The sequence below is a fragment of the Syngnathus leptorhynchus genome, chromosome 5, assembly GCF_054491065.1.
Source record: "Syngnathus leptorhynchus isolate UIUO chromosome 5, UIUO_Slep, whole genome shotgun sequence".
Lineage (NCBI taxonomy): Eukaryota > Metazoa > Chordata > Actinopteri > Syngnathiformes > Syngnathidae > Syngnathus > Syngnathus leptorhynchus.
Genome location: NC_141199.1, coordinates 11,862,677 through 11,886,553, shown reverse-complemented (window position 1 = coordinate 11,886,553; position 23,877 = coordinate 11,862,677). Strand labels below are relative to the sequence as shown.

General features: G+C 40.1%; 2 protein-coding genes across 5 annotated transcripts; one reads left to right on the top strand and one right to left on the bottom strand.

Moving 5' to 3' along the window:
- Positions 1–84: 84 nt before the first annotated feature.
- Positions 85–12,970, top strand: LOC147056943 (calcium-binding protein 2-like). Of its 2 annotated transcripts, XM_085911748.1 has the most exons (10): positions 85–140; positions 301–402; positions 732–870; positions 2,353–2,354; positions 4,559–4,595; positions 4,933–4,963; positions 5,523–5,666; positions 7,958–8,067; positions 9,781–9,928; positions 12,234–12,970. In XM_085911748.1, the coding sequence occupies exons 1-10, from the start codon at positions 85–87 to the stop codon at positions 12,260–12,262; spliced, it is 798 nt and encodes a 265-aa protein (XP_085767874.1). In that variant the 3' UTR covers positions 12,263–12,970. The 2 variants fall into 2 exon arrangements, with proteins under 2 accessions (XP_085767874.1, XP_085767873.1); XM_085911747.1 differs by lacking the exons at positions 2,353–2,354; positions 4,559–4,595 and having other exon boundaries at positions 12,234–12,969.
- Positions 7,325–23,862, bottom strand: lonrf1 (LON peptidase N-terminal domain and ring finger 1). Of its 3 annotated transcripts, XM_085911743.1 has the most exons (14): positions 23,102–23,862; positions 21,518–21,636; positions 21,012–21,134; positions 18,961–19,158; positions 18,159–18,372; positions 17,949–18,051; positions 17,474–17,588; positions 17,274–17,395; positions 17,035–17,193; positions 16,717–16,879; positions 16,449–16,601; positions 14,532–14,685; positions 12,215–12,339; positions 7,325–8,057 (listed from the first exon to the last, which is right to left on the bottom strand). In XM_085911743.1, the coding sequence occupies exons 1-13, from the start codon at positions 23,712–23,714 to the stop codon at positions 12,218–12,220; spliced, it is 2,358 nt and encodes a 785-aa protein (XP_085767869.1). In that variant the 5' UTR covers positions 23,715–23,862; the 3' UTR covers positions 7,325–8,057; positions 12,215–12,217. The 3 variants fall into 3 exon arrangements, with proteins under 3 accessions (XP_085767869.1, XP_085767871.1, XP_085767870.1); XM_085911745.1 differs by lacking the exon at positions 14,532–14,685; XM_085911744.1 differs by lacking the exons at positions 7,325–8,057; positions 12,215–12,339 and having other exon boundaries at positions 13,380–14,685.
- Positions 23,863–23,877: the final 15 nt, after the last annotated feature.

Here is a 23,877-nt window from a genome sequence, read left to right as displayed (position 1 = left end):
CAACCATTTCCCATCTATTCTCCAAAGTCAACCAACATAAATGGATGGAATTTCACTTTTTAAAGTTGTTTTCATTCTAGCAGAATGTCTTCAAAAAGTGTAAAGGGAGGACCAGAAAGTCGACCATCAGCTGCAGCCAGGTTCGTAAATTTAAACACTATGGGTCAAAAATGAGGAATGATTTGATAACAAATGTGTATATTTGCCAACAGGCAGACATCAACTTGTTTTTATTTATAATTTGAAATACTCGAGTTATTGTAAATATTTTGAACCATGTTTTCTTTTTCCCCCTCCAAGCATGTCCCCTCGAGGGGGGCGGGGTCCAGCAGCCGGCAGATCACCGACCACTGGCAGATTTAAAAACAAGGCACTTCAGCTCAGCCTCTCCAAGAAATTCTGGTCATTATCAATCTCTGTTTCTCGTCAACACTGATTAAAAGAAAGAGAGCATTAGAGTCACTGATTGGTGCATCGGCTGCAAAACAAGCCCTTAAAGAGCTAAATTAAAGGACACTTCATCTGTTTCTCCAATGACTAATGTAATGAGCCACATCAACTGATTGGATTGCTCATGTTTTTCAATTATTTCTCCAAGCAGTAACTTCAAAGTGGGTTTGATGCAGCTGTAGCTTTATGAGAATTTTGTCCCCGAAAACGTGTGTTTAATTGAATTGCATTGGGAGGTTAAAAAAAGCCTGTGGTATGTTGCGAAATGCACAAATTTGCAGTTCAAAGTCTCCCGCGACTCAAAAAAAGAGCAACGCCAATGGTGACGGGGAAAGTCGTCGACGCAGTAAACGGAGTCTCAGCAACAGCTCGGCGGTGGCCGCTGCCTACGTCGCCTACCTTAATAAACTTTTTGGACAGGTCAGTTTAACAAAGCACCCTCATGTTTCAATAAAACACCCAAAATGTACTCAAATCTATTTTGTACTTGAATTGTTAAGTCAAGTAATTTTTTTTACCTTGAATGAATCAAACATCTAGAGCTCTATTTTCATAGACAGCACACATGCATCCAAGCGTAAAAACAAGCGAGTCTATTTCTGCTTCCGAAATGTCAAAAGATTGTGCACCTCTCGTGCGCTGATTTGAAAGGTAAAGACAGGAGCCGGTTCAATTGGCCCGGAAGATAGACAGCTGTGTTCACGCCCACAACAATGCAAACACCCATTTCTAACTGTGCAATTCTACAAAAACATCAATGGGAAAACTCCACCCATGCGCATAATTAGACCCCACCTTTCACTGGGCACAAAAATAGAGCCCTTAAAGTTAACTAGAATGCAAGGCAGAGTGGAATACAAAAAGAGGTATACATTTCCCAAAAGATACAATATTGAATTAATATTATAGTTACTTTGTTTTACAGAGTAGAAGCATTTGTTGTGCAGAAACAATGACTATTGATTGAGAATTTAACCACTGGGTGATATCTGCAGCGAACCATGACAATACTAAAATGGATGCTTGATTTGCAAGCCAGTAATTGCCTATATAGAGCAGGTCAAATGACCATGAAAATTCAATATCATACCAGACTCTATTAATTCAAACAAAGAGCAGAATAATAAAGACCCTCTAGAAATAATTCTACTAACCTGGACTGGCTGGCCCTCTGCCCTGCAATGCCACTTTAAAGTGGGAGGCGTGTTTAGGTTTGTGTTAATTGCAGGGGAACAATAAGTCTGGGATATTAATGGCACGTTGCATTGCCAAGGACAAAATGAATGAGTTGCTGTTTAACCCTATTTGACTCTTCTTCTAGACACAGAAATGCAATAATAATAATAATAATAATAATAATAATAATAATAATGGACAACACGTCTGAGGTTTTGTGTGACTTGGTTTTCCCAGATAATGTGTGGAGCTTTCAAATTTAGAGATTCAATTGTATTTTTTCAATGAAATAAATTGAGTATCATGGCAATAAGAGATCGTTTAGTCAGATAAACAGACCTCTGTTGAGGGACATTATGAATTTGATTCAGCTTTGTTGTGTTTCCTGTTATTACCACCATGGTGATATCGTTTTCATCAAGGAACATTATGAGCCCCTGATGAGACCTCATTATAAAACTACACACAGTTTTCATTTTTTGTCATCACAGGGGAGGGATTTATTAAAGTGCACCATCTTCACCAAAGGGAGCCACCTGCCTGAATATTTGAATGTTGTTTTTAACTGGGTTTTTCAATAACTAACAGGACACATTTGATTGTTTTTACTAGAGGTGAAAACAGCTCCAAGATAACCTTCAACTTAGGTCATTGCCATGCTGTCACCTCCAGAAAAATAGAATGGCCTGCATTGGGTCCCCGTGCACAATGTACTTTGTGGCAAAGAAGTTGAAGCGAACCGAGCATTCACCCTGCAGTGATCCTAATCCCTGCCTCAGTATTAATTAGCCCCTTAGCTAAGTTTACTGTCAGCCCTCATTAGAGGAGGCTGGACAAGACAAATAGATAATGAAAGAGAGTTGATGCCTTGCATGCCTGACACTGCCAAAGCAGAAGATACCGAGAACAGATATTGCATTTGGGTGTTGGGAGAACATGCGTTGCAGATGCACAGGTGTTTGAAAATCTCATTCAATCGTGTGTTAACATCAACGTATTGTTCATATATTTGTATTCGTGCTTGAAAAGCAGTAGCTGCTCAACTGAAGGCAGACAGAATGAAATTAACTGTTAATGGGTTTAATGCAATGGGAGCCTGCATGGCTATCAAATCCTTTGTGGATGGAAGAAAAATCCAATTAATGTGTTGACCTTGCCATCTAAATATGCCCTTGTGGACCATAGGATCTTTGATAAGATAAAGACAACCAAGGTTCCCCAGGTCGTAACAGCTCTTCAATGTTGCAGTGTCGAAAACAATATTAAAAATGAAGACATTTGTATAAATTATGAGCGGTTTTAGCGTTTGAGGCAGAGTTCTACATACGGTAAAGTGGAATCACTGCTGGCACAAGTGCGTGTTGGCATTGGATTTGTGTTTTAACTCAGCTGGCAATGTTACTCAGAGAATAATTGTTTGCATGGCGGCCATGTGGCCCAGCTTCTAAGACACTACAGGGGTTGCTACTTTTCCTGAGGCGGTGCAGCACTTTACAAAATGACCTTCTGTGATTAATGGATGAAACTTGTACCATTTCGTTATCTCTGCCAACTTTATCATTTGTTTTTGTTGTGGCTTATTGGTGAGCTCATCTGTCTCACATTACAGAAGTTGTAGGATCAATTCTGGGCACTGCTCTTCCAGTTTAGTTCTCACCATGCCTGCATGGCCTTCCTCATTCCAAAAACATGCATGATACTCAAGATGAGGTGTGAATGGTTGTGTTTCTCATTTTGCCTGATCACTTCAAGGTACCTCTCGTCCAAAAATCAAACGTGATTAACTCCTGCAAACATGCGACCATAGTTGAGGAGTACAAATTGGTACAGAGAATGGATGGAGGGATGTTTTTGTTCTTTTGGGATTATTTAAAAAAAGAAAATCCATAAAAATGTTTGGAGGGGTGGTGAATACACGTATCCCAGATTTGGTTCCTCAGCAAAATATCCAAGCACATGCAATAGGTTTTGGTGGCAAGCAAATCATCATTGTGAAAACTTTCCAATTACCGAGAAGGGACTGCAAGTGTCAATTTAACAAGAATGGCAATAAAACTGCAAACTGCAAATGCTATAAATGTTGAGTTGTAGTTGTTACTTCTGACTTGATTATACGGCCTTCATTTTCATGTTGTGCGGTTTCAAGAAAGAAAAAAATGATCAGAGGCTTTTATATGCTTCCTAAACTGGGGTGCCAGTCAAGTTTCTTTGAGCTTATAGATATCTCGGGGCTTTGTGCCAAGCAGCATCTCCAGAAGTCTTATCTAAGAACATGTGAGCTTTCATGTTCCTCGCTTTGCTATGTGGATGTGATGATGCTTTTGGAGACAAATTATGCGCAGCCCTGTACCATTTGAACACTTATCATTATTATTATTATTATTATTATTATTATTTAAGGTGCACATATCTTAATAACCATACTTGTTTCATTTTTGGTTCATTTTTTTGAATCAGCGCAAGTAAACATTACATATGCAAATTAAATACAGCGTGTGTTTACAAATATGCAAATGAGACAATTGTTTTGAGGACTGAGGCAAATTAGGTGCCATTAACGCTCATGGGCAACAAACAAGGTACTTGTCACTTTTCAAAAACAAGCCTGTTTTTTGAGGGGGGGGGGGGGGGGGCAGGGTTGGATCAGAAGGCATTCCTGCCCTGTTAGACATGCTGCAAGTCTTTAAGAAGTGAAACTCAACCTTTGCTACACTTTACAGTTTGTTTTTCTTGACTTACAGTTTTGCATGAAAAGCGTTATAGTGGATGGCTCGGGTGAAACAGAAGGAGAGGGAGAGTGAGCCTGAGCAAATGTCAAATGAATACAGCAGAGAATACGGAACGTTCCACACACAAGAAGATATGCAAATGATGTGTTTTGTGTTCCTGTACTGGCAAGGATATGCGGCCATCTTTCTCTGTCTGAACACAGCAAAATCAGTACGACTCACCATTACATTTGTTTACGTGTGGGTGTGTGTTTGTATGCGCACAGTTTAAGCATATGCCGGATCCCTCTGGAAACTGCAGCTGTGTGTGTGTGTGCGCGCGTGTGTGTAAGGAGTGTATCATCTTGCGTCATTTTGCAAATGTGAAAGAAATGTTGCAGGGTGAAATCCCATTAGTTTATTGTCACCATGCGCGGCTGTGCCGACACGATATGCGTGATATTCTAACAAAATGATTATCTCTGGAGCGTTTCTCAAGGGAATTTGACCTTTTTAGAAATCAAGGTGATTTTTCTATCTTCTATTCCAATCCTGTCATGTAACTAAATCTATTGTCTTTCCTCCTTGTGCTGCATAGGAGCGAGAGTTAATGCCCCTGGAGTTAGATGGTAAGATGCCTTTTGGGTGACGCGGGCAGCCACGTGTCAATTGCATCACTGAACTTTGACAAGCATGCTTAGATTTACGTCTGTGAAGATATGTCATTCTGCTTTGTGACTACAGTCAGATCTTAAGATCACATCTGTCGGAAAATTATTTATTGTGTTCTAAAGGGACAGTCTGCTCTCATTCTCATTTCAATATTTTGCCTTTTAAAAAAAAGCTCTCAAACGGTTCTCCTTTGATACAGGAGTTTTTGTATGGAGGGAGAGAAGTTTATCTGCTTGGAGACGTGTTGACTGAACTGCTTATGTATTAATGTCTCAGCCCAGCACAGCTTCATTGTTTTAACGACCATTTTCACAGCAGTCATTTTTATAGAGTGAAACAGTAGGAAAGGACTGAGTTACTAAGATGCTGCCATATGTCATCGATCCGTTAGTTTGCTGAATCAAATTTAAGACGTATTCTGACACATCTTGTTATATTATATTTTTGAGTTTATATCCCTTGGTCTCTTCTTATAACACCCCTTTAAAGATTTGTGTGCGTCTTTGTGTGTGCTAGAGTTGCGAGAGGCCTTCAAGGAGTTTGACTATGATGCGGATGGATTCATACATTACAAAGACATTGCTGACTGCATGAGGACTATGGGCTACATGCCTACGGAGATGGAACTGATCGAGATCATCCAGCAGATCAAGATGAGATGTGTGTATTAATTTTTTCGGCTTTGTACGCGACTGCGTGAATGTGATTCCTCCCTCAGAATTCAATGTCAGCCATTCCGTCATTCAATGATTGATGAGTCTATCTCAGGTGAGCAAGTGTGTGTAATATGTAACATCGTGACATGTGTGCAGCACTTTTTTACTGCCATGTGCAGAAATGATGTTTGTCTTTGAAGCCAGGGACATTGGACGCATTTTTGCAGACTGATTAATGGCCCTCACCCTGTATGTTGAAGCGTGTGTTGAGATATTCCCTCTCAGTGGTCACAAATGGGGCTGCTCTTGATTCTTTTTCATCAAACAGACCTGACAGTGAATTGTTCAGCTTTTACATTCTGAATTCTGAGAAAATGAGACATGAAGGGAGAGGCTGTATAAAAAAATAATAAAAAAATCTAACATAGGTGCCTTTGATATTCCAGAAGACACTAACATACAGGAGATCATTAATTGACGTGTTCTATGGCACCATTCATATGACCAGCTCCTTAAATGATCATAAACCTTAAATGTAACAGAAAAAAATGTCATGACTTCATCAGAACTGAAGCAATACTATACTTAGTCAATGTCACACAAGATTGAATAATAGCATTTATTCCCCTAAATACTGCTGCTCGCAAACAAAACAAAGTGGTCATCAAGATGGCAGAGAATTATAGCTGTAATCTCAGAGGACCAGAGTCCAGATGTTATTTCTAGCGCTGTAACTACGCCACTTGGCATGTTTTCAATAAATTTAACGCTAGAGTTGTCCTAATGATGAGCAGGTAACATTGTCAATGTCAAAATTGAACGATATTTACCTATCTATCTAGACATAGATGATAAAGGCATCTGCAGGCTACACAGCTATGAGGAAATTGTGTTTTCTCACATTTGTACTATATACAGTGATTTGAATTATTCATGCATGCTACTGATTTAAATTGACCCTACAGGGAGGCTTTAGTTATTTTCTTGTTAAATCTCTATGGAACTAACAATGCCATGAAATCATATATTTTTTCCATAATCAGTCAAGCACACTCAGTTGAAAAAAAATATTTTTCTCCTATGACGTTTAGTTAAGTTTTTTTCTTTCATACTGTGATTATAGGCTGACCCACTTAAGGCAGAAAAAAAAATCCCAGACTGCTGCTCTACAAGAAAAATGTACCTTACCTTTAGGGCAACTAAGAAAATCATTTGCTGGGTGGAAATCACATAATTAGCTGTCTCACATTTCTGAGTTTTTCAGCTGCTGTTTTTTTAAATTACCGTTTTGATTTGCTGCTGCAAGTCAACGATAATGGGGGGGAAACACAGTTTATTCATTAATTGCCCACAAAGCTTTCCTAGTGGAACCAGTGTCAGTCTGTTCTGTGAGATTGTTCAACCTCTTTCCCTTTGAAACTCATTATATTAGGAATATTTTGTTCCAACTGTCACCATTATGAAAAAAAACATTTGATCACGTGACAAGCATATGGCAGTTAACCAGTGGCTGGCGAGCTAATGTCTTTCTTGAGAAGCTCGTGGAAAAAGTTCACATCTTCACCGAGTGCAATCAATTATGCAAGCACTTCTCTGTGTTTTATGATAATGTTAGGTTAGGTTAGCAATTAGCATGGCTTCTCCAGCTTTACCCTGAACAGTATGAGCAGAATTCAAAATGGGTGTTTTATTTGCATCAATTAATCTTTCAAGATAGTCCGGCGTACATACAACTTTTTGACGTACGTCAAGATCTCTGTATGTTACATTTCAAGGCACATTATGCATGTCTTCTTGTGTGATCCCTTTCATGATGTAGTGGGCAAGATGTGGCCCCCGGGTCATGAGTGACTCTTGTGTTGTGATATTCTGCAGTTCCATTTTGTTGTAATAACACTTCCTCTGTCAGTAATATGTGATTAAATCACAGCACAGTCAAGTATTTAGAAGTGATTAAATCATAACACTTTTAAGTATTGAGCAGTTTCTATATTTTCTCTGATGAATCCAGACAGAGCCAAAAGTAAATAACCAGGTGGATGGATCCACCATACCTGAGAGATAACTAAGCACCTGGCTAATGTTTAAATAAGCTTTTGCAGACACTCATTAGGAGAGTTTGACTTGTTGCTGTGCCATCACTTTGTTTTACTGCCCTCAGGTGGCCAAAAAACATTACATTAAAACAGATTAATGTGCAGTAAAAATGTCATTGCTTTGTTTTGCTCAGCATAAACAAGGTTAATATTGCCCACCTGCACATACAAGCGTAGTTAGTTTGCTCTCCTTCTGCAGGGGGTGGCCACGTGGACTTTGATGACTTCTGCGAGTTAATGGGCCCGAGGATGCTGGCTGAGACAGCTCACATGGTTGGGCTCAAGGAGCTCCGCTGCGCCTTCAAACAGGTAAGAATCATTGCAATAAATAAATAAATAAATAAATAAATAAATGAATAAATAAATAAATAAATCCAATGCCATCAAAAGTGTGTGGCTCTTATCTGAGGAGGTTGAACAAAAGTAGTGAAGGGAAAATGAAGCTTAAAATTTGCTTCATGAACCAGTTGTTGCATTATTTTGACTCCTCTAAGTGACACTCAGTTCAACATATGGCTGAAAGCACACTGAGTTTCCATTCTCTTAAACCCTTAATTTAAACCAACAGTGCCACTCACACAATATTACTTTACCTTAACAGTGCACATGGTATTGAACTTAATGTCTGAACAATATAGTGACAAATTAAAATCTAACCCACCAAAATGCTTTTGCTGTACAGCCAAAGGCATCCCACATAAGCAAGGGTAGAAACATGTCAAGTCCACATATTGATTCCCGACCCGCTCAAGTCGGTAGAACAATTGCACATACTGTACATATTGTGTTTTAGTATCGTATTGAATTATTATGATTTTGTAATTGCATCATAATAGTCGAATTATAAAGAGGTGGATTAAGTTGTGTAAAACCCCACTGCAGGCCCAGCGAGGTACCAAATGCACGGTCTGCCACAAAGTCAGAAAAATAAGATTTCTAAGTTCCACCTCCTCCTCCGAGCAAAATCATGATGTGGCCAAGACAAATTAGGTTATTTGTGGAATTTGTAAGCAAGCATCTCACCCGAGCACTGTGTGTGTGCGTGCGTGGGGGGGGGTTATTAATCATGACTGCCGAATGCATGACACTGACATAAAGGGCGTCTGTGCTAATAAATATTAAAGAATGCTTGAAATGCTACGGTGCACTTGGTTTTTATTTATATGGGTAGAGTCTTATTTGGAATATAGTCTCATGCATCAAATAGGATCACATTTTAGGAGCCTTTTATTACATCCACTAACTGGTTTATGATTTTGTTTGACTGCTTTGTCACTCCAGTTAAAGATACAATTAAGAGCTTGTCTGGAATTAAATATGCTCTCATAACACTACCTTACTGTATGGGTAAAGTTGATTACTTTAAAAGTAATAAAAAGTTATTTTATTATTTCATGATTAATATTGAATTCACTTCATCCAAAAAAATCATTATCATTTGTACAATTGAAGGTGCTGCTCCTCGGAGATGCCTGGCCTATAGACTAAACATATTTTCATGTGACTGCAGCCTTTTTGCCAACACCAAAAATATAACTTAATTTGCTCTCAGTCTAGCTTGTTAGCACTTTTATTTTTCAACACATTGGTCATATGTTTTCAGTGGAGTGTTTCTTGCGTCATTGTCAGCACCATAAATAATCAGTCAAAGGAGAGACACATGAGTGACTCCAGGCACCATGGTGGGTGCAAATGAAAATTAGCTTCCAGCCCCTTCCTCACTTCCAAAGATGTTCTCACTTGAGGACTAACATGTCATGAGTCAGCATTGCCCCATCTGTAGATTTAAGCTGTTTGCAGCTTTCAAGGGGCCACACAGAGCTGCGTAGAAGCTCCACAACATTCAATCGGTTTCTTCTCTATCTGAAAAACACTTTAATTGGCTTTTTAATGCGGCTTTTAATAACCTCTAAAACCCTCACTGTTGTTTGTGTTCTGTTTATCCGAAAAAGTTTCCCTTTTTTCCTCTCATCTTCTCCTCCTCTAATCCTCCACATCCTTTGGTTTGACTTTCATTTGCAGTTTGACTGTAATGGGGATGGTAAGATCACGCTTGAAGAGCTGAAGGATGGGATGAAGACCCTGCTTGGTGAGAAGCTGAAGAAAGGCGAGCTGGAGGAGATTCTCGGTGACATTGACCTAAACAAAGATGGCAACATCGACTTTGATGGTGAGCAGCTGAACTGGGGGTCGCGGCAGGAGGAAAGAACAACGTCAAGGATAGAACGAGATGTAAAGCTAGTCGAATGACCGCAAGTCACCAAGGCTTAAACATTCGTCACCAGAAAAATCAATGAGCAAGCAGCAATGATTTAAGTTCGTTGGGACCTGGTAATACTCATGCCCTAGGTCAGCTGGGATAGGCTCAGGAATGAGCATTGAATGCTGGAGGGGGCCACAGTTTTTCATCTGTGATACTGGGGGGGCCACGTAGGACCACATACTTCCTACCAAGACGTATGACAAAATACGTGCAAAATATGAATGCTATATCCATCCATTATCACAATGTGAGAGAAAATGAAAAATTTAGCAATTATGCCCAATTTTTCTTCTAATAGTGTAAGTATGATTAATTGTCTGCCTGTGAGTCAAAACATATATTGAACAAACACTTCAACACAAGGCAGGGAGCACCAAACAAACAAAACTACAAGAAGACAACACAAGAGCAAAGGATAAACAAGAGAGAGGAAAAGGGCAAAAAGGCTCGATTACATGAAGGAGCCTTGCCTTTGAGGTTTGCAATCTAATTGTGCTTTTTCCTCAATCAATACACATGCCTGCACGTGTGTCACATGCGACACATTGAGAACACACTGTGCTGGACAGCTCAAGGACTTAGGAGAAATTGCATTACCTGCAGAGGAAATACATGTCGTATATATACACACACACACACACACACACACACACACACACACACACACACACACACACACACACACACACACACACACACACACACACGTACACACACACTCACACGATTGCAGGGGAATGCATGATTTAGCAGACAAAAGTGTGACTTGTTTTGTCTCATCTCAGCAATCCAATCTATTGCAATTATCGAGAACATATAAAAAGGCGTGTCTTAGTGAAAAGGGATCCATAAGCAAGTACTCCTTCTCGGCATCATCAACGAGCCTCTAGGGTACAGTTTGAAGGTGTCACATGGTCAGAATGTCTAACAAGGTGCAACAATAAATGAATGCCCCGCATGTAGACCTTCCAATAGGCCCTGAGTGGGATTATAGATTTGTGCCTTCTGCCGCCTCACACCTCAAATTCACATCATCATTTTGAAAAGCCATCACAAGCCTTGTATAAAGAACATCAAACTGATTTACAGTATATGGGGAAAAGCGCTTGCAGCATATACAATGCGACTGAGTCACAATGTTTTAATATATTTTTTTCTTTTTACTTTTGCTCTCTTCCGCCCTCCCTTTGGCTCAGTTTCAAGTTCTGTAGATCTTAATAATCAGGCACCAAATCAGTTAAAAAATATGCAAAGCATATATTCATATTATGCATAATACAATATATGCATGTGGTATACATTTGTTCTAAGAGGCAAGTTGTGTAAAAGATGACTACGATATCGAAGAATTATTGATAATTCACAAATAATCGTACGTTATATTGGGTGCGCAGTAAAAGCATTCAAAGGCTGCTTCTTCTTGCAGCTACGCTCATCAACTTTGTTAAGACTAAATTCAAATGGAAAAAAAAATCTTCAACAATATCTCTTTAATGAGTGCCAATGTTCTTTTAGTAAATGGTTTCCAGAGAATTATAAGAGTCTCCATGAAAGCTAAAGATAGTGGGTTAATCTGGCATTAAACTTAAGTGCCCATCCAGTCAAAAGCTCTATGTGCATGTAGACAATGAGAAGGCTTCCTGTGAGACAATAGGTTTGATTAGGTTGGGTGAGTTGATTTGGAATGGATTTCATAGAGACGATTGGCTGGCTTGATGGGCAGGGACTAGAATCTCTGATACAACCAATAAAGGCGGAGGTAATCTCATTAGTTGCTGGTTTCAACTCATTTTAACCCTGTGTGAGTTTGAGGACTTTGGTTTTAATACAATGACCAGGGGTTCTCCTGGCTCTAATTCAGGGGCGGTTCTAGACTAATTTCACTCGGGGGGGGGGGGGGGGGGGGTCAGGCATGGGGCACGGGGTTTTGTCAGACAGGCACAGTAAGTATTTGGATCTGTTTTTCATGCATTCTGAGAAAAGGTATCAGCCATTATTAAAAAAAAAAAAGGGATATGAAACTGGAATGTCCTCACCCATTTATTTTTGTTCTTTCTAGCAGATCACCACTTCTGTGGTTCATTAACCTGCTGTTGATGACATCACATCACCATGTGTGAAACTTTTAGGTGTATGAATAAACTCAGTGTGAGATGATAATAATGTACACCAGCATCATTTTGTGATCATCACCTTCTATCTCCTTCCGCAGAGTTCATGATGATGCTCTCTGCTCGGTGATGTCTGATGGAGGGTGAGGCCGGCACCACAATCACTCTGCTCCTCTGAGTTACTTCTTTCTGTCCCGTGACGTTTTGCTTTCAAAATAAAGAGGCGGTTAGTGCAATGTGAGTTATAAAGCACAGTAATAGAAAAACATTGGTGCTACTTTGTCGTCCCCTTGTGGCAGCAAAGGGTACGCAGTGAAGCCTTCATGCAATAAAGACTGGATAAGTCATTTCAGTACATGCTAACATAAGATTTTTTTCTCCTTCCCAGGGCTGAAGGGGTAAACTTGACTGATACAAGTGATTTACAAATATTTATCTCAAATAAGATGCTGGAATGATTTAACTGGGGCTACGCATACAGATTTCTGACAGGGTTTTGAGCCCCAGGGTAGAACCAGCGCGAGGATACGAAGGCCTAGATAGGCACGCTTAGTTACCGTGGAACTTGCTTTTTACTTACCGTATTTTCCGGATTATAAACCGCTACTTTTTGCACACGCTTTGAAAACTGCAGCTTGAGTCCAGTGCGGTTTATCTTTGGATTTTTATAATATTGTATAATTTGTGTATATTCTCTTACATTTGAAAAATTAAACATTTAAGCACCTGCATCTTATAGTCTGGTGTGTCATATATAAACAAAACTGGATTTTCTCCTAATTTTAGCTGATGTGGCTTATATTCAGGTGCAACGTATAGTCCAGAAATATGGTAGTTTGAATTTAAGGCCATCAAAGTATTTTCCAAATATTTCCTATAATTACAATTTTGTTAGTTAGGGGAAATGAAGCTTCACAAAGCACTGTCATTCCTCTAGCAGCTAGAGTCAAGCTGATGCTCTTGGTTTAAAAGTCAACACTAGTGCGATGGAAATATAATACATTTCCACTGCATCTTTAAACAACCATAACCTCAGCCAGTGTATTCTAAGCAGCAACAGAATTCGCTGGGTTCTGGCTAACTGACAAATTACAGGACGCAATGTACACTTAAAAATAAAATAAAGTAAGTAAATCTTGTACGCCCCTCGGAAGACGATAAAAAGCTACTGACTCCTCCCCCCAAAAACCTTTTCGGGGAGTGTATATGTAGAAAGGCAACGTTAAAGGAAAACACAGAGGCCCAACTCGACCCTACTAAAAAAACGTATTTTTTATTAACTTAAAACACGCAGCAAATAGCAAGATAAAACAATGTCTTAACAACTGATTCACGTAAAGCAGCCATGAATTTGTATCTTTCCAATGTAGTGAAGAAATGGTGCTTTGGACAGCTGGAAAAATAAATCCTAATTTGATGATACTTTACATTAAGATGTAAAAGAATGGTAAACCAAGTATAGTGTAACTTCAAACCACAAATTCATTGTGTAAGGCAACAGGCTCTCTCATGGAAGCAATGAGAGGGGGGCGTCTATGGAATATTAATAATATTAAAGTTTTGCCTTCTAGATGCATATATACTGGTTTGGTGTCTTCATATTGCAATACCCCTGACTCAAAATGTCTACACAAAAAAAATAAGGTCACAATATACAAACATTTGTAATTCTTCTACTTAATTCAGCAGGAGTAACTGAATATTGTTGGATTCATAAATAACTCCCGTTCTAAGTGACAAGCCTTGGAAGATTTTTGCAGTAAATATTCCACTGTGGGAGGAAGATTTTGACAAGCGTGCATTCAGGGTGACGATTTGTGGTCATGAGTATTTGAGCATGGCCACGTGGAAACAACATATCTGACGTCAACAGGAAGTTTGGGACATGATGGAAGTAGAGTGAACAAGACAGTGGAAACAAGACAACCATGTGGGCAATCTGATAACAGGCCAGCGTGGACCATCAATGTCAGTTTGGTTGCACTTGGGTATTATGTAGACCTTTTTATCCTCTTGTAGTTGTTTGTGCAGCATTCTGGATTTTCCCGACAGAATCTTGCCCGCTCCCCTTTCACCCCACTTTCAACAGGTGATCTAAACCAACATCCTCAGTCCATCTAAATGATGTCCACTTCAATGGTGTACACAAGCCTCAACAACACTACTGTGCATCGGGAAGTTCCTCACCACATTCCAGAAAGGCAAGAGCCAATTGATCTGTCGTGATTCATGTTTGAGAAAACAAAATATTGTGCGTCACTGGAAGAATCCCTGAGGCGGTTTGGCCACATCTCCGCAAGTTCAAGAATGTTTTTCACAGCATAGCTGTGAGCGGAAGGATCGGATGTTAAAGTTTCCAATTGGCGGCGTGGTGGAGGCGAGACGAAGAAGCTCTTAACTGTTAGGGATGCTCTGCAGATAGGTAAGAATGTGCTGGATCTTCACCAGACGCTCTTTGAGGCTGGTCATGGAGAGGACAGACAGCTGGTAGCGCGGGTCGATGGGCAGCACAGCCAGCAGCCACCAGCAGCACGCAGGTCCGTTAGGAGTCGCCTTGTTAAAAAAAAAAGGGGGGAGGAAATAAAATCTGAAAGGAACTGCCGTATACAGGCACATCTCAACAATTTATAGGATTATTTTGGTTTATTTAATTTCAAAAACTGAAACTTGTGTAAAGATTCAGTACACATGGATGAAATGGTTTTATTTTTTTGTAGTTTTAAATATATCATGAAAGTTACAGCAAAAAAAAAAAAAAATCACCATGTCAAAAACATTTTATTACAATATTGCTTATAAAAAGGGGTAATTGGCCTGTTGAGATTTAATAAATCTAGAATACGAGTTTCCTAATTTTAATTGAACAGCACAATTTGGGGAATAGTTTTGCAATATTCTCACATGCTTTTGTACCTGTAATACGACAGGAAACAAGCACATGACTTAAGGGTATGCTAATGTTCGCGCGTGTGTTTATTCTTGTCATTTCCGTGTACCCACAAATGGATATCTGCTAAGTGCATCCACTAGGGAATCATGAATGTGATCATAGCTGTACTTCATCGTAGCCTCGACCGTCTACCATACCGACAAGGGGATTTTCTCCATGACACTTGTGATGCAACAGTGGAGGTAAGATTAGCTATGAAGCACCCATAAAGCTCTTGAGCCAATACTGTCAAAAGGCTCCGCCCCGCAGGTTATTGAGGGAGTCGAGATGTAATCCTCTTTGGCGTAAAGAGGCGAGCACCCCTCCCAACCACAACGTGCTATTATGCACCTCTAAGGCTCTTAAGCCCACAGTAATGCAGGCCTTCCCAAACGAAAGTAAACAAGCTATTGGCTGTCAAATTTGCATTTTTCTCAAATGGAGGTGGTATTTTCAGATATAAAACAAGAGGCAAATTCCATGATGCAAAACAAAGTGTTCATGACAAGAGTACCCTTCCTCTTGATCAGAAGTTATATGACCGACTAATGGCGGTTTATCCTATTGGAGACATGGCTGAAGCATTTGAAGAGACTACAAGGGCACATTTTTGATTTGCACAAAGCACTAAAAATAGTGGAGGCCAAATTTTGAGTGTATTTTGGGGTTCTGGTTTGAAGATAGACACTTATTTTTGCTTGTTTTGTGTTTTATTATATTCAACTTTTTTTTTTATCTGTTTAAAACTTTTGGTGAACATTTGTGAAATTAAAAATACTATTAATATTTGTTTCACTGTCACTAATTGATACAATGTCTGTCTACTAAGCTGAAGGACGGATGCCAGAACCACCATTTTAAAGGACTCTAACATCAGAGGAGCACATTATTGGTCATGGATTTTTCTGGACAAGACATAAAAAGATAAAATCGGCAGCAAATCCCAGACATGAGATTTGTTTGAGTCATGGAGAGGTCCATTATGAAACATTTGATCATGCAGTGAGACAAGTATGGATGTCGAAATGAATTTATCCAGAGGACATGTCTGTGTGGATTCTCAATCGTCCCGGTCATGGTAATCTCGGCAACGGGACTGTTCTCGGATGGTGAAGAAGTTTCACATTTAAAATTAAACTTGTCCCCAGGTTTGAATTTTAGATGTGATGTTCCTGTGTATTGTCCCGTGAGGATTGTTTTTAGACTTTTTTAAAAATGCAGATTTTCACTTATTGCAAGTGGATCTGAAACATATTCCCTATGATAAACGGGTGAACAATAAACAAGAAAATCGAAGATTGAACCAGCTGGAAAGGACTGCATCTCTGTATTGATTCGGAGGCACTGGCCATAATCTGTTTTATACAGAGGGGGTCAAGAGTTGTACCTGGATATCAGCTTCCCTCTCAGGCATTGGTCCAAAGTGCTGAAGGATCTGGTTGTGAAAGCGGATCTTGAGATTCTGGAACCAGACACGAGCTTGATTGTATACAGCATCGTGGAGCTCTTGAAGGCTCTCGAGCTCTTCTCGGGCTTCCACCTAAGAGCCAATAATGAACACACCGGTGACGGTTGGATTCTGTGTCGTGCCAAGTGAAAGAGTAAATCACTCAGGTACTGTAGGACAAAGCAACATTTCAGGGAACAGTTCGTACCCTCGTGTCTTCCAAATGCTCAATGTCAGCAATACTATAACCGTCCTTCATTCCTCGGGACAGGACTCTGAAGCGCTTCCCTCCGATAGTGTCCACCACGGATCTACCATCAGGCAGGAAGTGAACACTCCGGATGATGAGCATACAGCCGTAGTCGACAAACCTGTCATGGTGGATGCCACAGAGTTAATTTAGTCAAGATGTTTGGCAACTAATGACTTGAAGTCATCAGTCACATGAACATGATCCTTGTGTGCAAATTCCTCCGACATCAAGAGCTCATGAAACTGCGACGTACACAAAACCCCTTTCGCTTACCCTTTCTGGGTGTCGTTGATACACATCCCGAACTGCCGCGTGCCCGTGTCCATGCAGCGGCGGATCATGAGGCGATAACGTGGCTCGAATACATGCAGCGGGCAAGGCACCGTAGGGTACGCCATGGTACAAACAAAGATAGGCACGTTCTTTGTCAAGCTGCAGTCGGGACAGAACAGGAGAAAATTACAACCCGACTCTAAACGAAGATAAGGAAAGAGAAGCAATGGCTAACTTACTCAGAAAACTCTCTGGTCTCCTCCAGGTGAATCTTGGACCTCACCTCATGTTCCTGACTAAAATACTGTTTGATCAGCACATCCAGCATGCTTGTCACAGTGTACTTTCTACATGCTAGATACTGCAGAGGGGGGGAGAGGTTTATGATTAATCATACATGATAGAGAAAAGATCAATCACCATGCGAGCATGCCCTTACCTCTTTTAGGCTCTCTTTGCACAGGGGGCAATGTGGCATGTGGTCCAAACAGCGTTCCAAGCAGGTTTTACAAAAGGTGTGGCCGCACGGCGTCGTCACAGGCTCGTAAAATAACCTGGTTTGGGCATAGCATTGGCCCGGTTAGACAGGGCTTTCGAGGTTCATTTTCAAGTTTTGTCAGTGCAGGATGTATTTTTGTAGAAACGACATGGTTTATGTCCCAAATGATTCCTACCTAAGCCGTACTTTGAATTGGAATTACTTATGCTGAGTTCTTATTGAATGGGTAGTTAACTGTCTATTTTATATACATACAGATTAAGTGTGTTTCATTTTATTTCATTTTATTGCTACTTTCTTTCAGTTCTTTATGCCCCCCCCCCCCCCAAAGCGCTTTGTCTGATGGTCAATCCCAGAGACTAATGCTGTATTTATATCATCATACAGATTCTTAAGAGTGTAAATGTGGGCTCACCTCATGCAGAGAGAGCACTCAAGGTCATTGGCATCAATCAGATCCTCAACAACACTTTTGTAAGCTTTAGCTTTGGTTGCTGTTTTGGGAGAAGTTTTCACACCTTGAGGGAAACAGAGAACACGAGGTTAACTCAAACTGTATGACTCTTGTACTTGTTTGTAATAATAATCAGAAAACCAGGAGAGAGAAAAAAGTGCCACACAATACCTTGTTTTTTATACTTGCTACTTCCGCTGTCCACAATGCAAGGCTCAATGTCAGAAATGGACAACTTCCTTTTCAGCAGACTTGCCTTCTCCTGGTCGCCAAGCTGAGGGGCGGAGCACACCCTCTTCAGTCCCAGCTCGCCAGAACTGGGGCCGTTAGATCGCAGGGAATGAGCTCGACTCAGACTGGTACGCTCAAGACTCTCCCAGCGTTTCTGTGGCACAAAAGTAACAATTCAAATTAATACATGGGACAGTCACTATCCAATAATTTTAGAATAGATTATTTGATCAATTAATCAAATAATCAGATGCATTTTTTTATCATCAAAGTGTATTACAAAAACGTTTATTTTCCCAATTACTTCTTATTAACCAATCATTAATGTATTGGCCATTTGTTTACTGTTAAGGGGGGAAAAAACAAGTACTAATATCACAGAAGAGGGTTTGATGTGCTCTAAAACAGATTTAGTAACAAGTTTTGGTCATTGTCTTTCAAGTTAAAGCAGATGAAACATCTTTTCTGAAAGATCTTTTTGATGAAACAATACATATTCAGTCTGCTTTCATGAAGAAAAATCAGAGAATGACTACTGTTGAAAGATTGAAATCCGAGGATTTGGAAAATGTTAAGATAAATATGATCTCTAAATGATTACTCAATTAATAAAATTGTTGTCAATTAATTGTATAATAGATTTGGTTAATTTATTATTTTATTTACAGTGCTACATGTGCAATCAAGGAAAGCAATGCGATATGATTCAAATAATTACGATGGTCGTCTTGACTTATCTGACCTCCTGCTTGTCTGTTTGCTGGTGTGCCGACACAGCGCGGACATGATGTTGGCTTTGTCTTTGGACTGGAATTTGTGACCCGACTTGGGCACCGGCCACAAGGCTTTTACTGCGCAAGTGGGGTGACGTATTCTGCGCCGTTTCCCTCAGGCCGACCTTGATGTTGTTGTTAGCCGAAGAGAGCAGGTCACACAAAATCTGTTAAAAACAAACAGCATGTGATCTGTCTGTCAATTATGTAGGCCTCAACAACTACAGAAACCCTTAAAATCTTCTGACAAGATAACAATTGGAATTGGTGTAAACAGAAATATTGTCACGGTCCAATAAAAAGCTGGTAAGTCTCATTGGAACCATAAAAAATTATTTCAAAGCCAAGTATCTCATAAAAACACAGCGCAAATGGCTGTTAGTCAATCTCCAAATTGTCATTCTCAAATTAAACTTACAAATGAATAAATGTGCAGCCAAGACAGTATGTCTACCTATTCTAATAATAGCATCTTATGAGTCATTATGAGCTCTAAATCACCCCCCCAGGTTCATGTCAGCTTGTAAGGTAAAAACTTTCTACAGCATTCACCATGTCATCGAATCACTTGATTGTGATTTCAAATGATCATAACTGGCTGTTTTAAATGATCACAATGAATGGTTTGAAAACGGATATATCTGCTTTGCTGCAAGCAGCAGACATGTTTAATTCAAACTCAACTACTTCGAGATAGAAAAAGACAACAAGATGAGTTACCATACTTGCTTATCTTCTCTAACTTTTTATCTGACATGCCCTCAAGAGGCAGGAAAAAAAACTAGAACATTTTGACACGAAAGTGTATAAAGTACAGCACAGTGCTTGTTGGTGGACACTTACATAAGATGTGTTTGTTATCATTCTTAAAAACTGCACATACATTTCAATACTAAACGAGGCAGCCCGATAGTTTACACAGAGAATTACACAAAGATTATGGCAACTGTGAGAATTTCATATCAAAACATCGTGAGCAGATAAAGGTGCCGTTAAAAATCAGGTTCAACTGTATACAATGAGTCAACTGTGTTCCTCTTGCATAACAGCGACAGAGCTGGTTTTGTTGATTGAAGCTAATTTTGTCACGTCACAAGACCTGCTCTTTAGCGAGCATAACCGAGATGATACAGCGGTGACAAGTGAAATTGTTTATCGGTTCATTTCTCAAGTTAAGCCAACTACTTTCTGCGACCTCTTTTATGTTGAGTATTTAATGCATTCGTTTCTGCGTTCCAATCAGGGGTGTTGACCAAAACGGCTTAACTTTTTGACCTACTTAAGATGGCACATCTGCCATCAGGATCATGACGAAGCAGATATACCACACCTTTGTGTTTTAATTGGTGACTTGGCTGCACTAGATGCTAGATCTAAACTACCTTGTCGGCCACACCCTAACTTCTCCTAAAGGACTTGTCATGCTTCTCTTGCAATTCATGTTCACATAAGCAGTTGATAAACTATCACCTGATGTATTGTAGTAATAATAATAATAACAATGATGATAATAATAATAATAATAAATAAAAGTTATATCACCCTGTTCTGAATTCATAATGCCAAAGTTCTACCTTCAGCCATGCTGATAAAATTAAACTTTGGATATTGCCAACTAACAGTGATTCCTTGCTTAAGTCCCAAAATTCAAGTCAAGTCAGAAAGACATGAACACTCAAAAAGGCAACGCAAGTATTGAAACAGGCACAAGGCAAGAAATATCAGTAACAAACTAACCTTGTTAGTTTCTATTTCTTGGCTTGGCAGCGAGAGGGGGCAGGGTCAATTGATTGCATAGAATAACCATACGCCGCTTAAGATCTTTATGACAATTCAATATGGGAGCCCAGATTCACCCCTGGGGATTCCATAAGATTTAGTAGGGGATTTCTCACATTGGCTACTACATGTCTCTCAACAAAGATTATAGCGCTCACAACAAACAGTAATAAAAAGCAGAAAATTAGATTGTGGCCACAACTCAGTCAGACAACATCACATCATTTTTCAGTTAGCTCACCTTTTCTACTTGTCGTTTTGCACAGGGGAAATCTTCGTCCACAGCAAGGCAATTGAGGAAGACTTGGAGGGATTGATCGACTTCCCCCATCTCGTTAAGCACCATGGCTTTCCTAAACAAAGCCTACCAGGACGTAACATCAAACTTAGTAGGTTGTTACAATCACCGAATTTACAGCTTCAAGACACAAACAAAAACAAAGGAATCATGCCGTTGTCTTCGCTTTTAATTTGAAGTGAAAGTCAACAATGCACATCTAACTGTAACTGTAACATATTTTGATAAAGAGCAAACAACAAACAAAAAGAATTAGTGCTCACTGCTTTAATAAAACAAACACTGACATAGTTGCATTCTTTTGAGCTGATGATCAAAATATTGGCGTGATGCTGCTTGTGTATTGAGTCTACTTGGAGCATACAGGTAAAAAACAAAACAAAACAAAAAAACAAGTAAGAATGAAGAATGTTTTCATTCTGATTGATTTTTGACTGAGACTGACCTACCTCAGCGGAACAGCTAGATGCAAGACAAAACTCAATGTCCTCCAGAGCTAGATCAAATTGTTTTAGAGATGTATATGCTTCTGCTCTTGAGAGTCGTACATCCCCTGTTGTTTTGGGTTCTTCAAAGAGCATGGGGAACAAAAACAGAGGCAAGATTATTTTCATGCATCTCAAAAAACATTGTGTAACTGTTAGGGTTGTGTCACAATAAAAAAACAACAACAACAACTGTCAATCGGTAATTGAAATTGAATCGGACGGGTCTATTTGGGACGGGAGAACTGAACCATCCTCTCATGTCTCTCTTTTCGTCAATGGATGCTTAAGGTAGTGTTTCTTTTCCCAATTTAGCTGGAGCAGACGCCTTCGATCCACTGGTGAAGGGAGATTGAATCTCTCCTATTTCATCTATAACCGCTTCAAACAACAAGTCATATGGAGGGACAGTTATTATATTTGTATTATTGCCAATGTTTAATGTGATACTTCCTGTTGAATTTTTGAATTGCATATATCATTTTAGGTCTTTGTAAAGCACTTTGTTATGGCAAAATGTGAAAGTGGTGATAGAGCTATATAAATAAAGATATTATTGTATTGTATTGCATTTTAAGCAGAGGTCTAACATGAGCATTAGACAATTAGTCAGCTGTCTTTGGCTTTTTACACAAAACAAAGATACAAGCAAAAACTGTTTAGGAACAAATGCATTTATGTAGTCATTTGTTTGGGGGACGTTGGCATTTTACATGAACGGGATGATCAAGATTCTTTCTGCAATGACAAGAGCAATTCAAGAGTTTGCATTTTGCTGGCGTAACTATACATTGACCCCATTGACCCACTTTGAAATAACCATTGCAATGTCATGCAAGAACCATAGTATTGGATTATTTAATGATGTTCAAATGCATATCCTCAAACTGCATGCCTGCTACTTTCACAGTCTGCTGCAGGAAAACAGTCGCCACCTTTCCCCCCTCTTTCATATTGTTGTCGTGTTACCAAACCTACAGTAAGAGGCCTAATCATGAGTCACAAGTGATGCATATGACCATTTTCGTTGTCTAAATGCCATTGGTTGCACTGCAGCATATATAACCATTAAGACCAGCCCCCCCGCAAGTTACAAAACCTGCAATAAGTGTCACGACCTAACTTACGCAAGCTGACCCCGATGCGCATGCGCCGTGTGTGAACCTTTCGTAAACTCGGCGCAGACCGTAAATGACGTCGCTATGGTAACTGCTTGACAATAAACCCAGTTGAACAACAAAAGGACGTATTATACCACGTTTAGTGATAAAAAAAAACACACAAAAAAACTTCCTTAGCTTTTGCGACATTGGCTTACATTTTCAGTGAAATATATTACTGTATGAGTGGGGGATTGACTTTGTGTACTTTGCAAATTATAGCGAAAATTGAAATTTGCCACATTCAATATGGCGGACGCGTTCACGTATCCCGGCGAGGGGCCAACCCGTTCAAGGCGCGTCTACGTAATCTGATGTTCATGCTCAATAGCAGGAAGCAAACATCCACTGTCAACATAAATCTCGTTGAATGAAGTTTAAAACTCACCTGCTTGGATCATATCGCTCGCTTGTCTTACGGCGTCCACCCAGCGATTCCGCAGACACAGTTCATCCACTTCGCTTAGTTTTTTGAACCGTTTCACCTCGCTGGGGAACCATTTAGTTAAGAGTCCATACAAAATCACGTTGGGCTTGCCTTCGCGTCCGACCGGTTCGTGGCACAACTTGCACCTGGAGAGCAGCCCTCGTTGCAAACATCTCTTGCAGAATGAGTGTCCACACGCTAACGTCACGGGTTCCCCTAAAAAACGGTTGCAATTGGGGCAGTCAAACACTTGATCCCAGCAGCTATCCTGCTCCTCCGTGTCCAGCTTGGGGGGCAAGACCGACCCGCAGGCAGTCTTTTCTTTTAGATTTTGCACTATACAGTCCACAAACGTGCTTAGCTGTTCGGGTTTCACGGGCCCGTAACGCGAGGCCATCGAGAACCAGTAAATGGCATCTTTAAGAGAGTTCTCCGAGGTTAAAGCATTGGCTTTTAGCAGGATGAGTTGATGGTGGTCCACGTACTCCTGCTCGGGGACGTCGTCATTTTCGGCGCCTATCAAAAAAGCGCTCCTCTCCCCCATCGCTTCCTCACCTGGCTGCTGGAGCGACATGATGAAAGAAAAATGTTACGAGTAATAGCTGTCTCCTCGGGTAACGCGACTATTCATCTCCTCGAGTTGGTACTCTACCGACTTTCCCTGTGGACACTCGTTCGTTACATAAAAACTCACGTCACGTGAGCACAGGATCGCCCGTGATTGGCCGGTGCGACTG

What these genes read in the sequence shown, in the direction of transcription:
- LOC147056943 (XM_085911748.1), top strand. Translation starts at nt 85, where the DNA reads ATGTCTTCAAAAAGTGTAAAGGGAGGACCAGAAAGTCGACCATCAGCT. An exon ending in CGACCATCAGCTGCAGCCAG is followed by an intron (nt 141 to 300) that starts GTTCGTAAATTT and finishes TCCCCCTCCAAG; the next exon opens with CATGTCCCCTCGAGGGGGGC. An exon ending in AGCCTCTCCAAGAAATTCTG is followed by an intron (nt 403 to 731) that starts GTCATTATCAAT and finishes ACAAATTTGCAG; the next exon opens with TTCAAAGTCTCCCGCGACTC.
- lonrf1 (XM_085911743.1), bottom strand. Translation starts at nt 23,714, where the DNA reads ATGTCGCTCCAGCAGCCAGGTGAGGAAGCGATGGGGGAGAGGAGCGCT. An exon ending in ATCAACGACACCCAGAAAGG is followed by an intron (nt 16,880 to 17,034) that starts GTAAGCGAAAGG and finishes CCACCATGACAG; the next exon opens with GTTTGTCGACTACGGCTGTA. An exon ending in AGAGGGAAGCTGATATCCAG is followed by an intron (nt 14,686 to 16,448) that starts GTACAACTCTTG and finishes TTTTTTAACAAG; the next exon opens with GCGACTCCTAACGGACCTGC.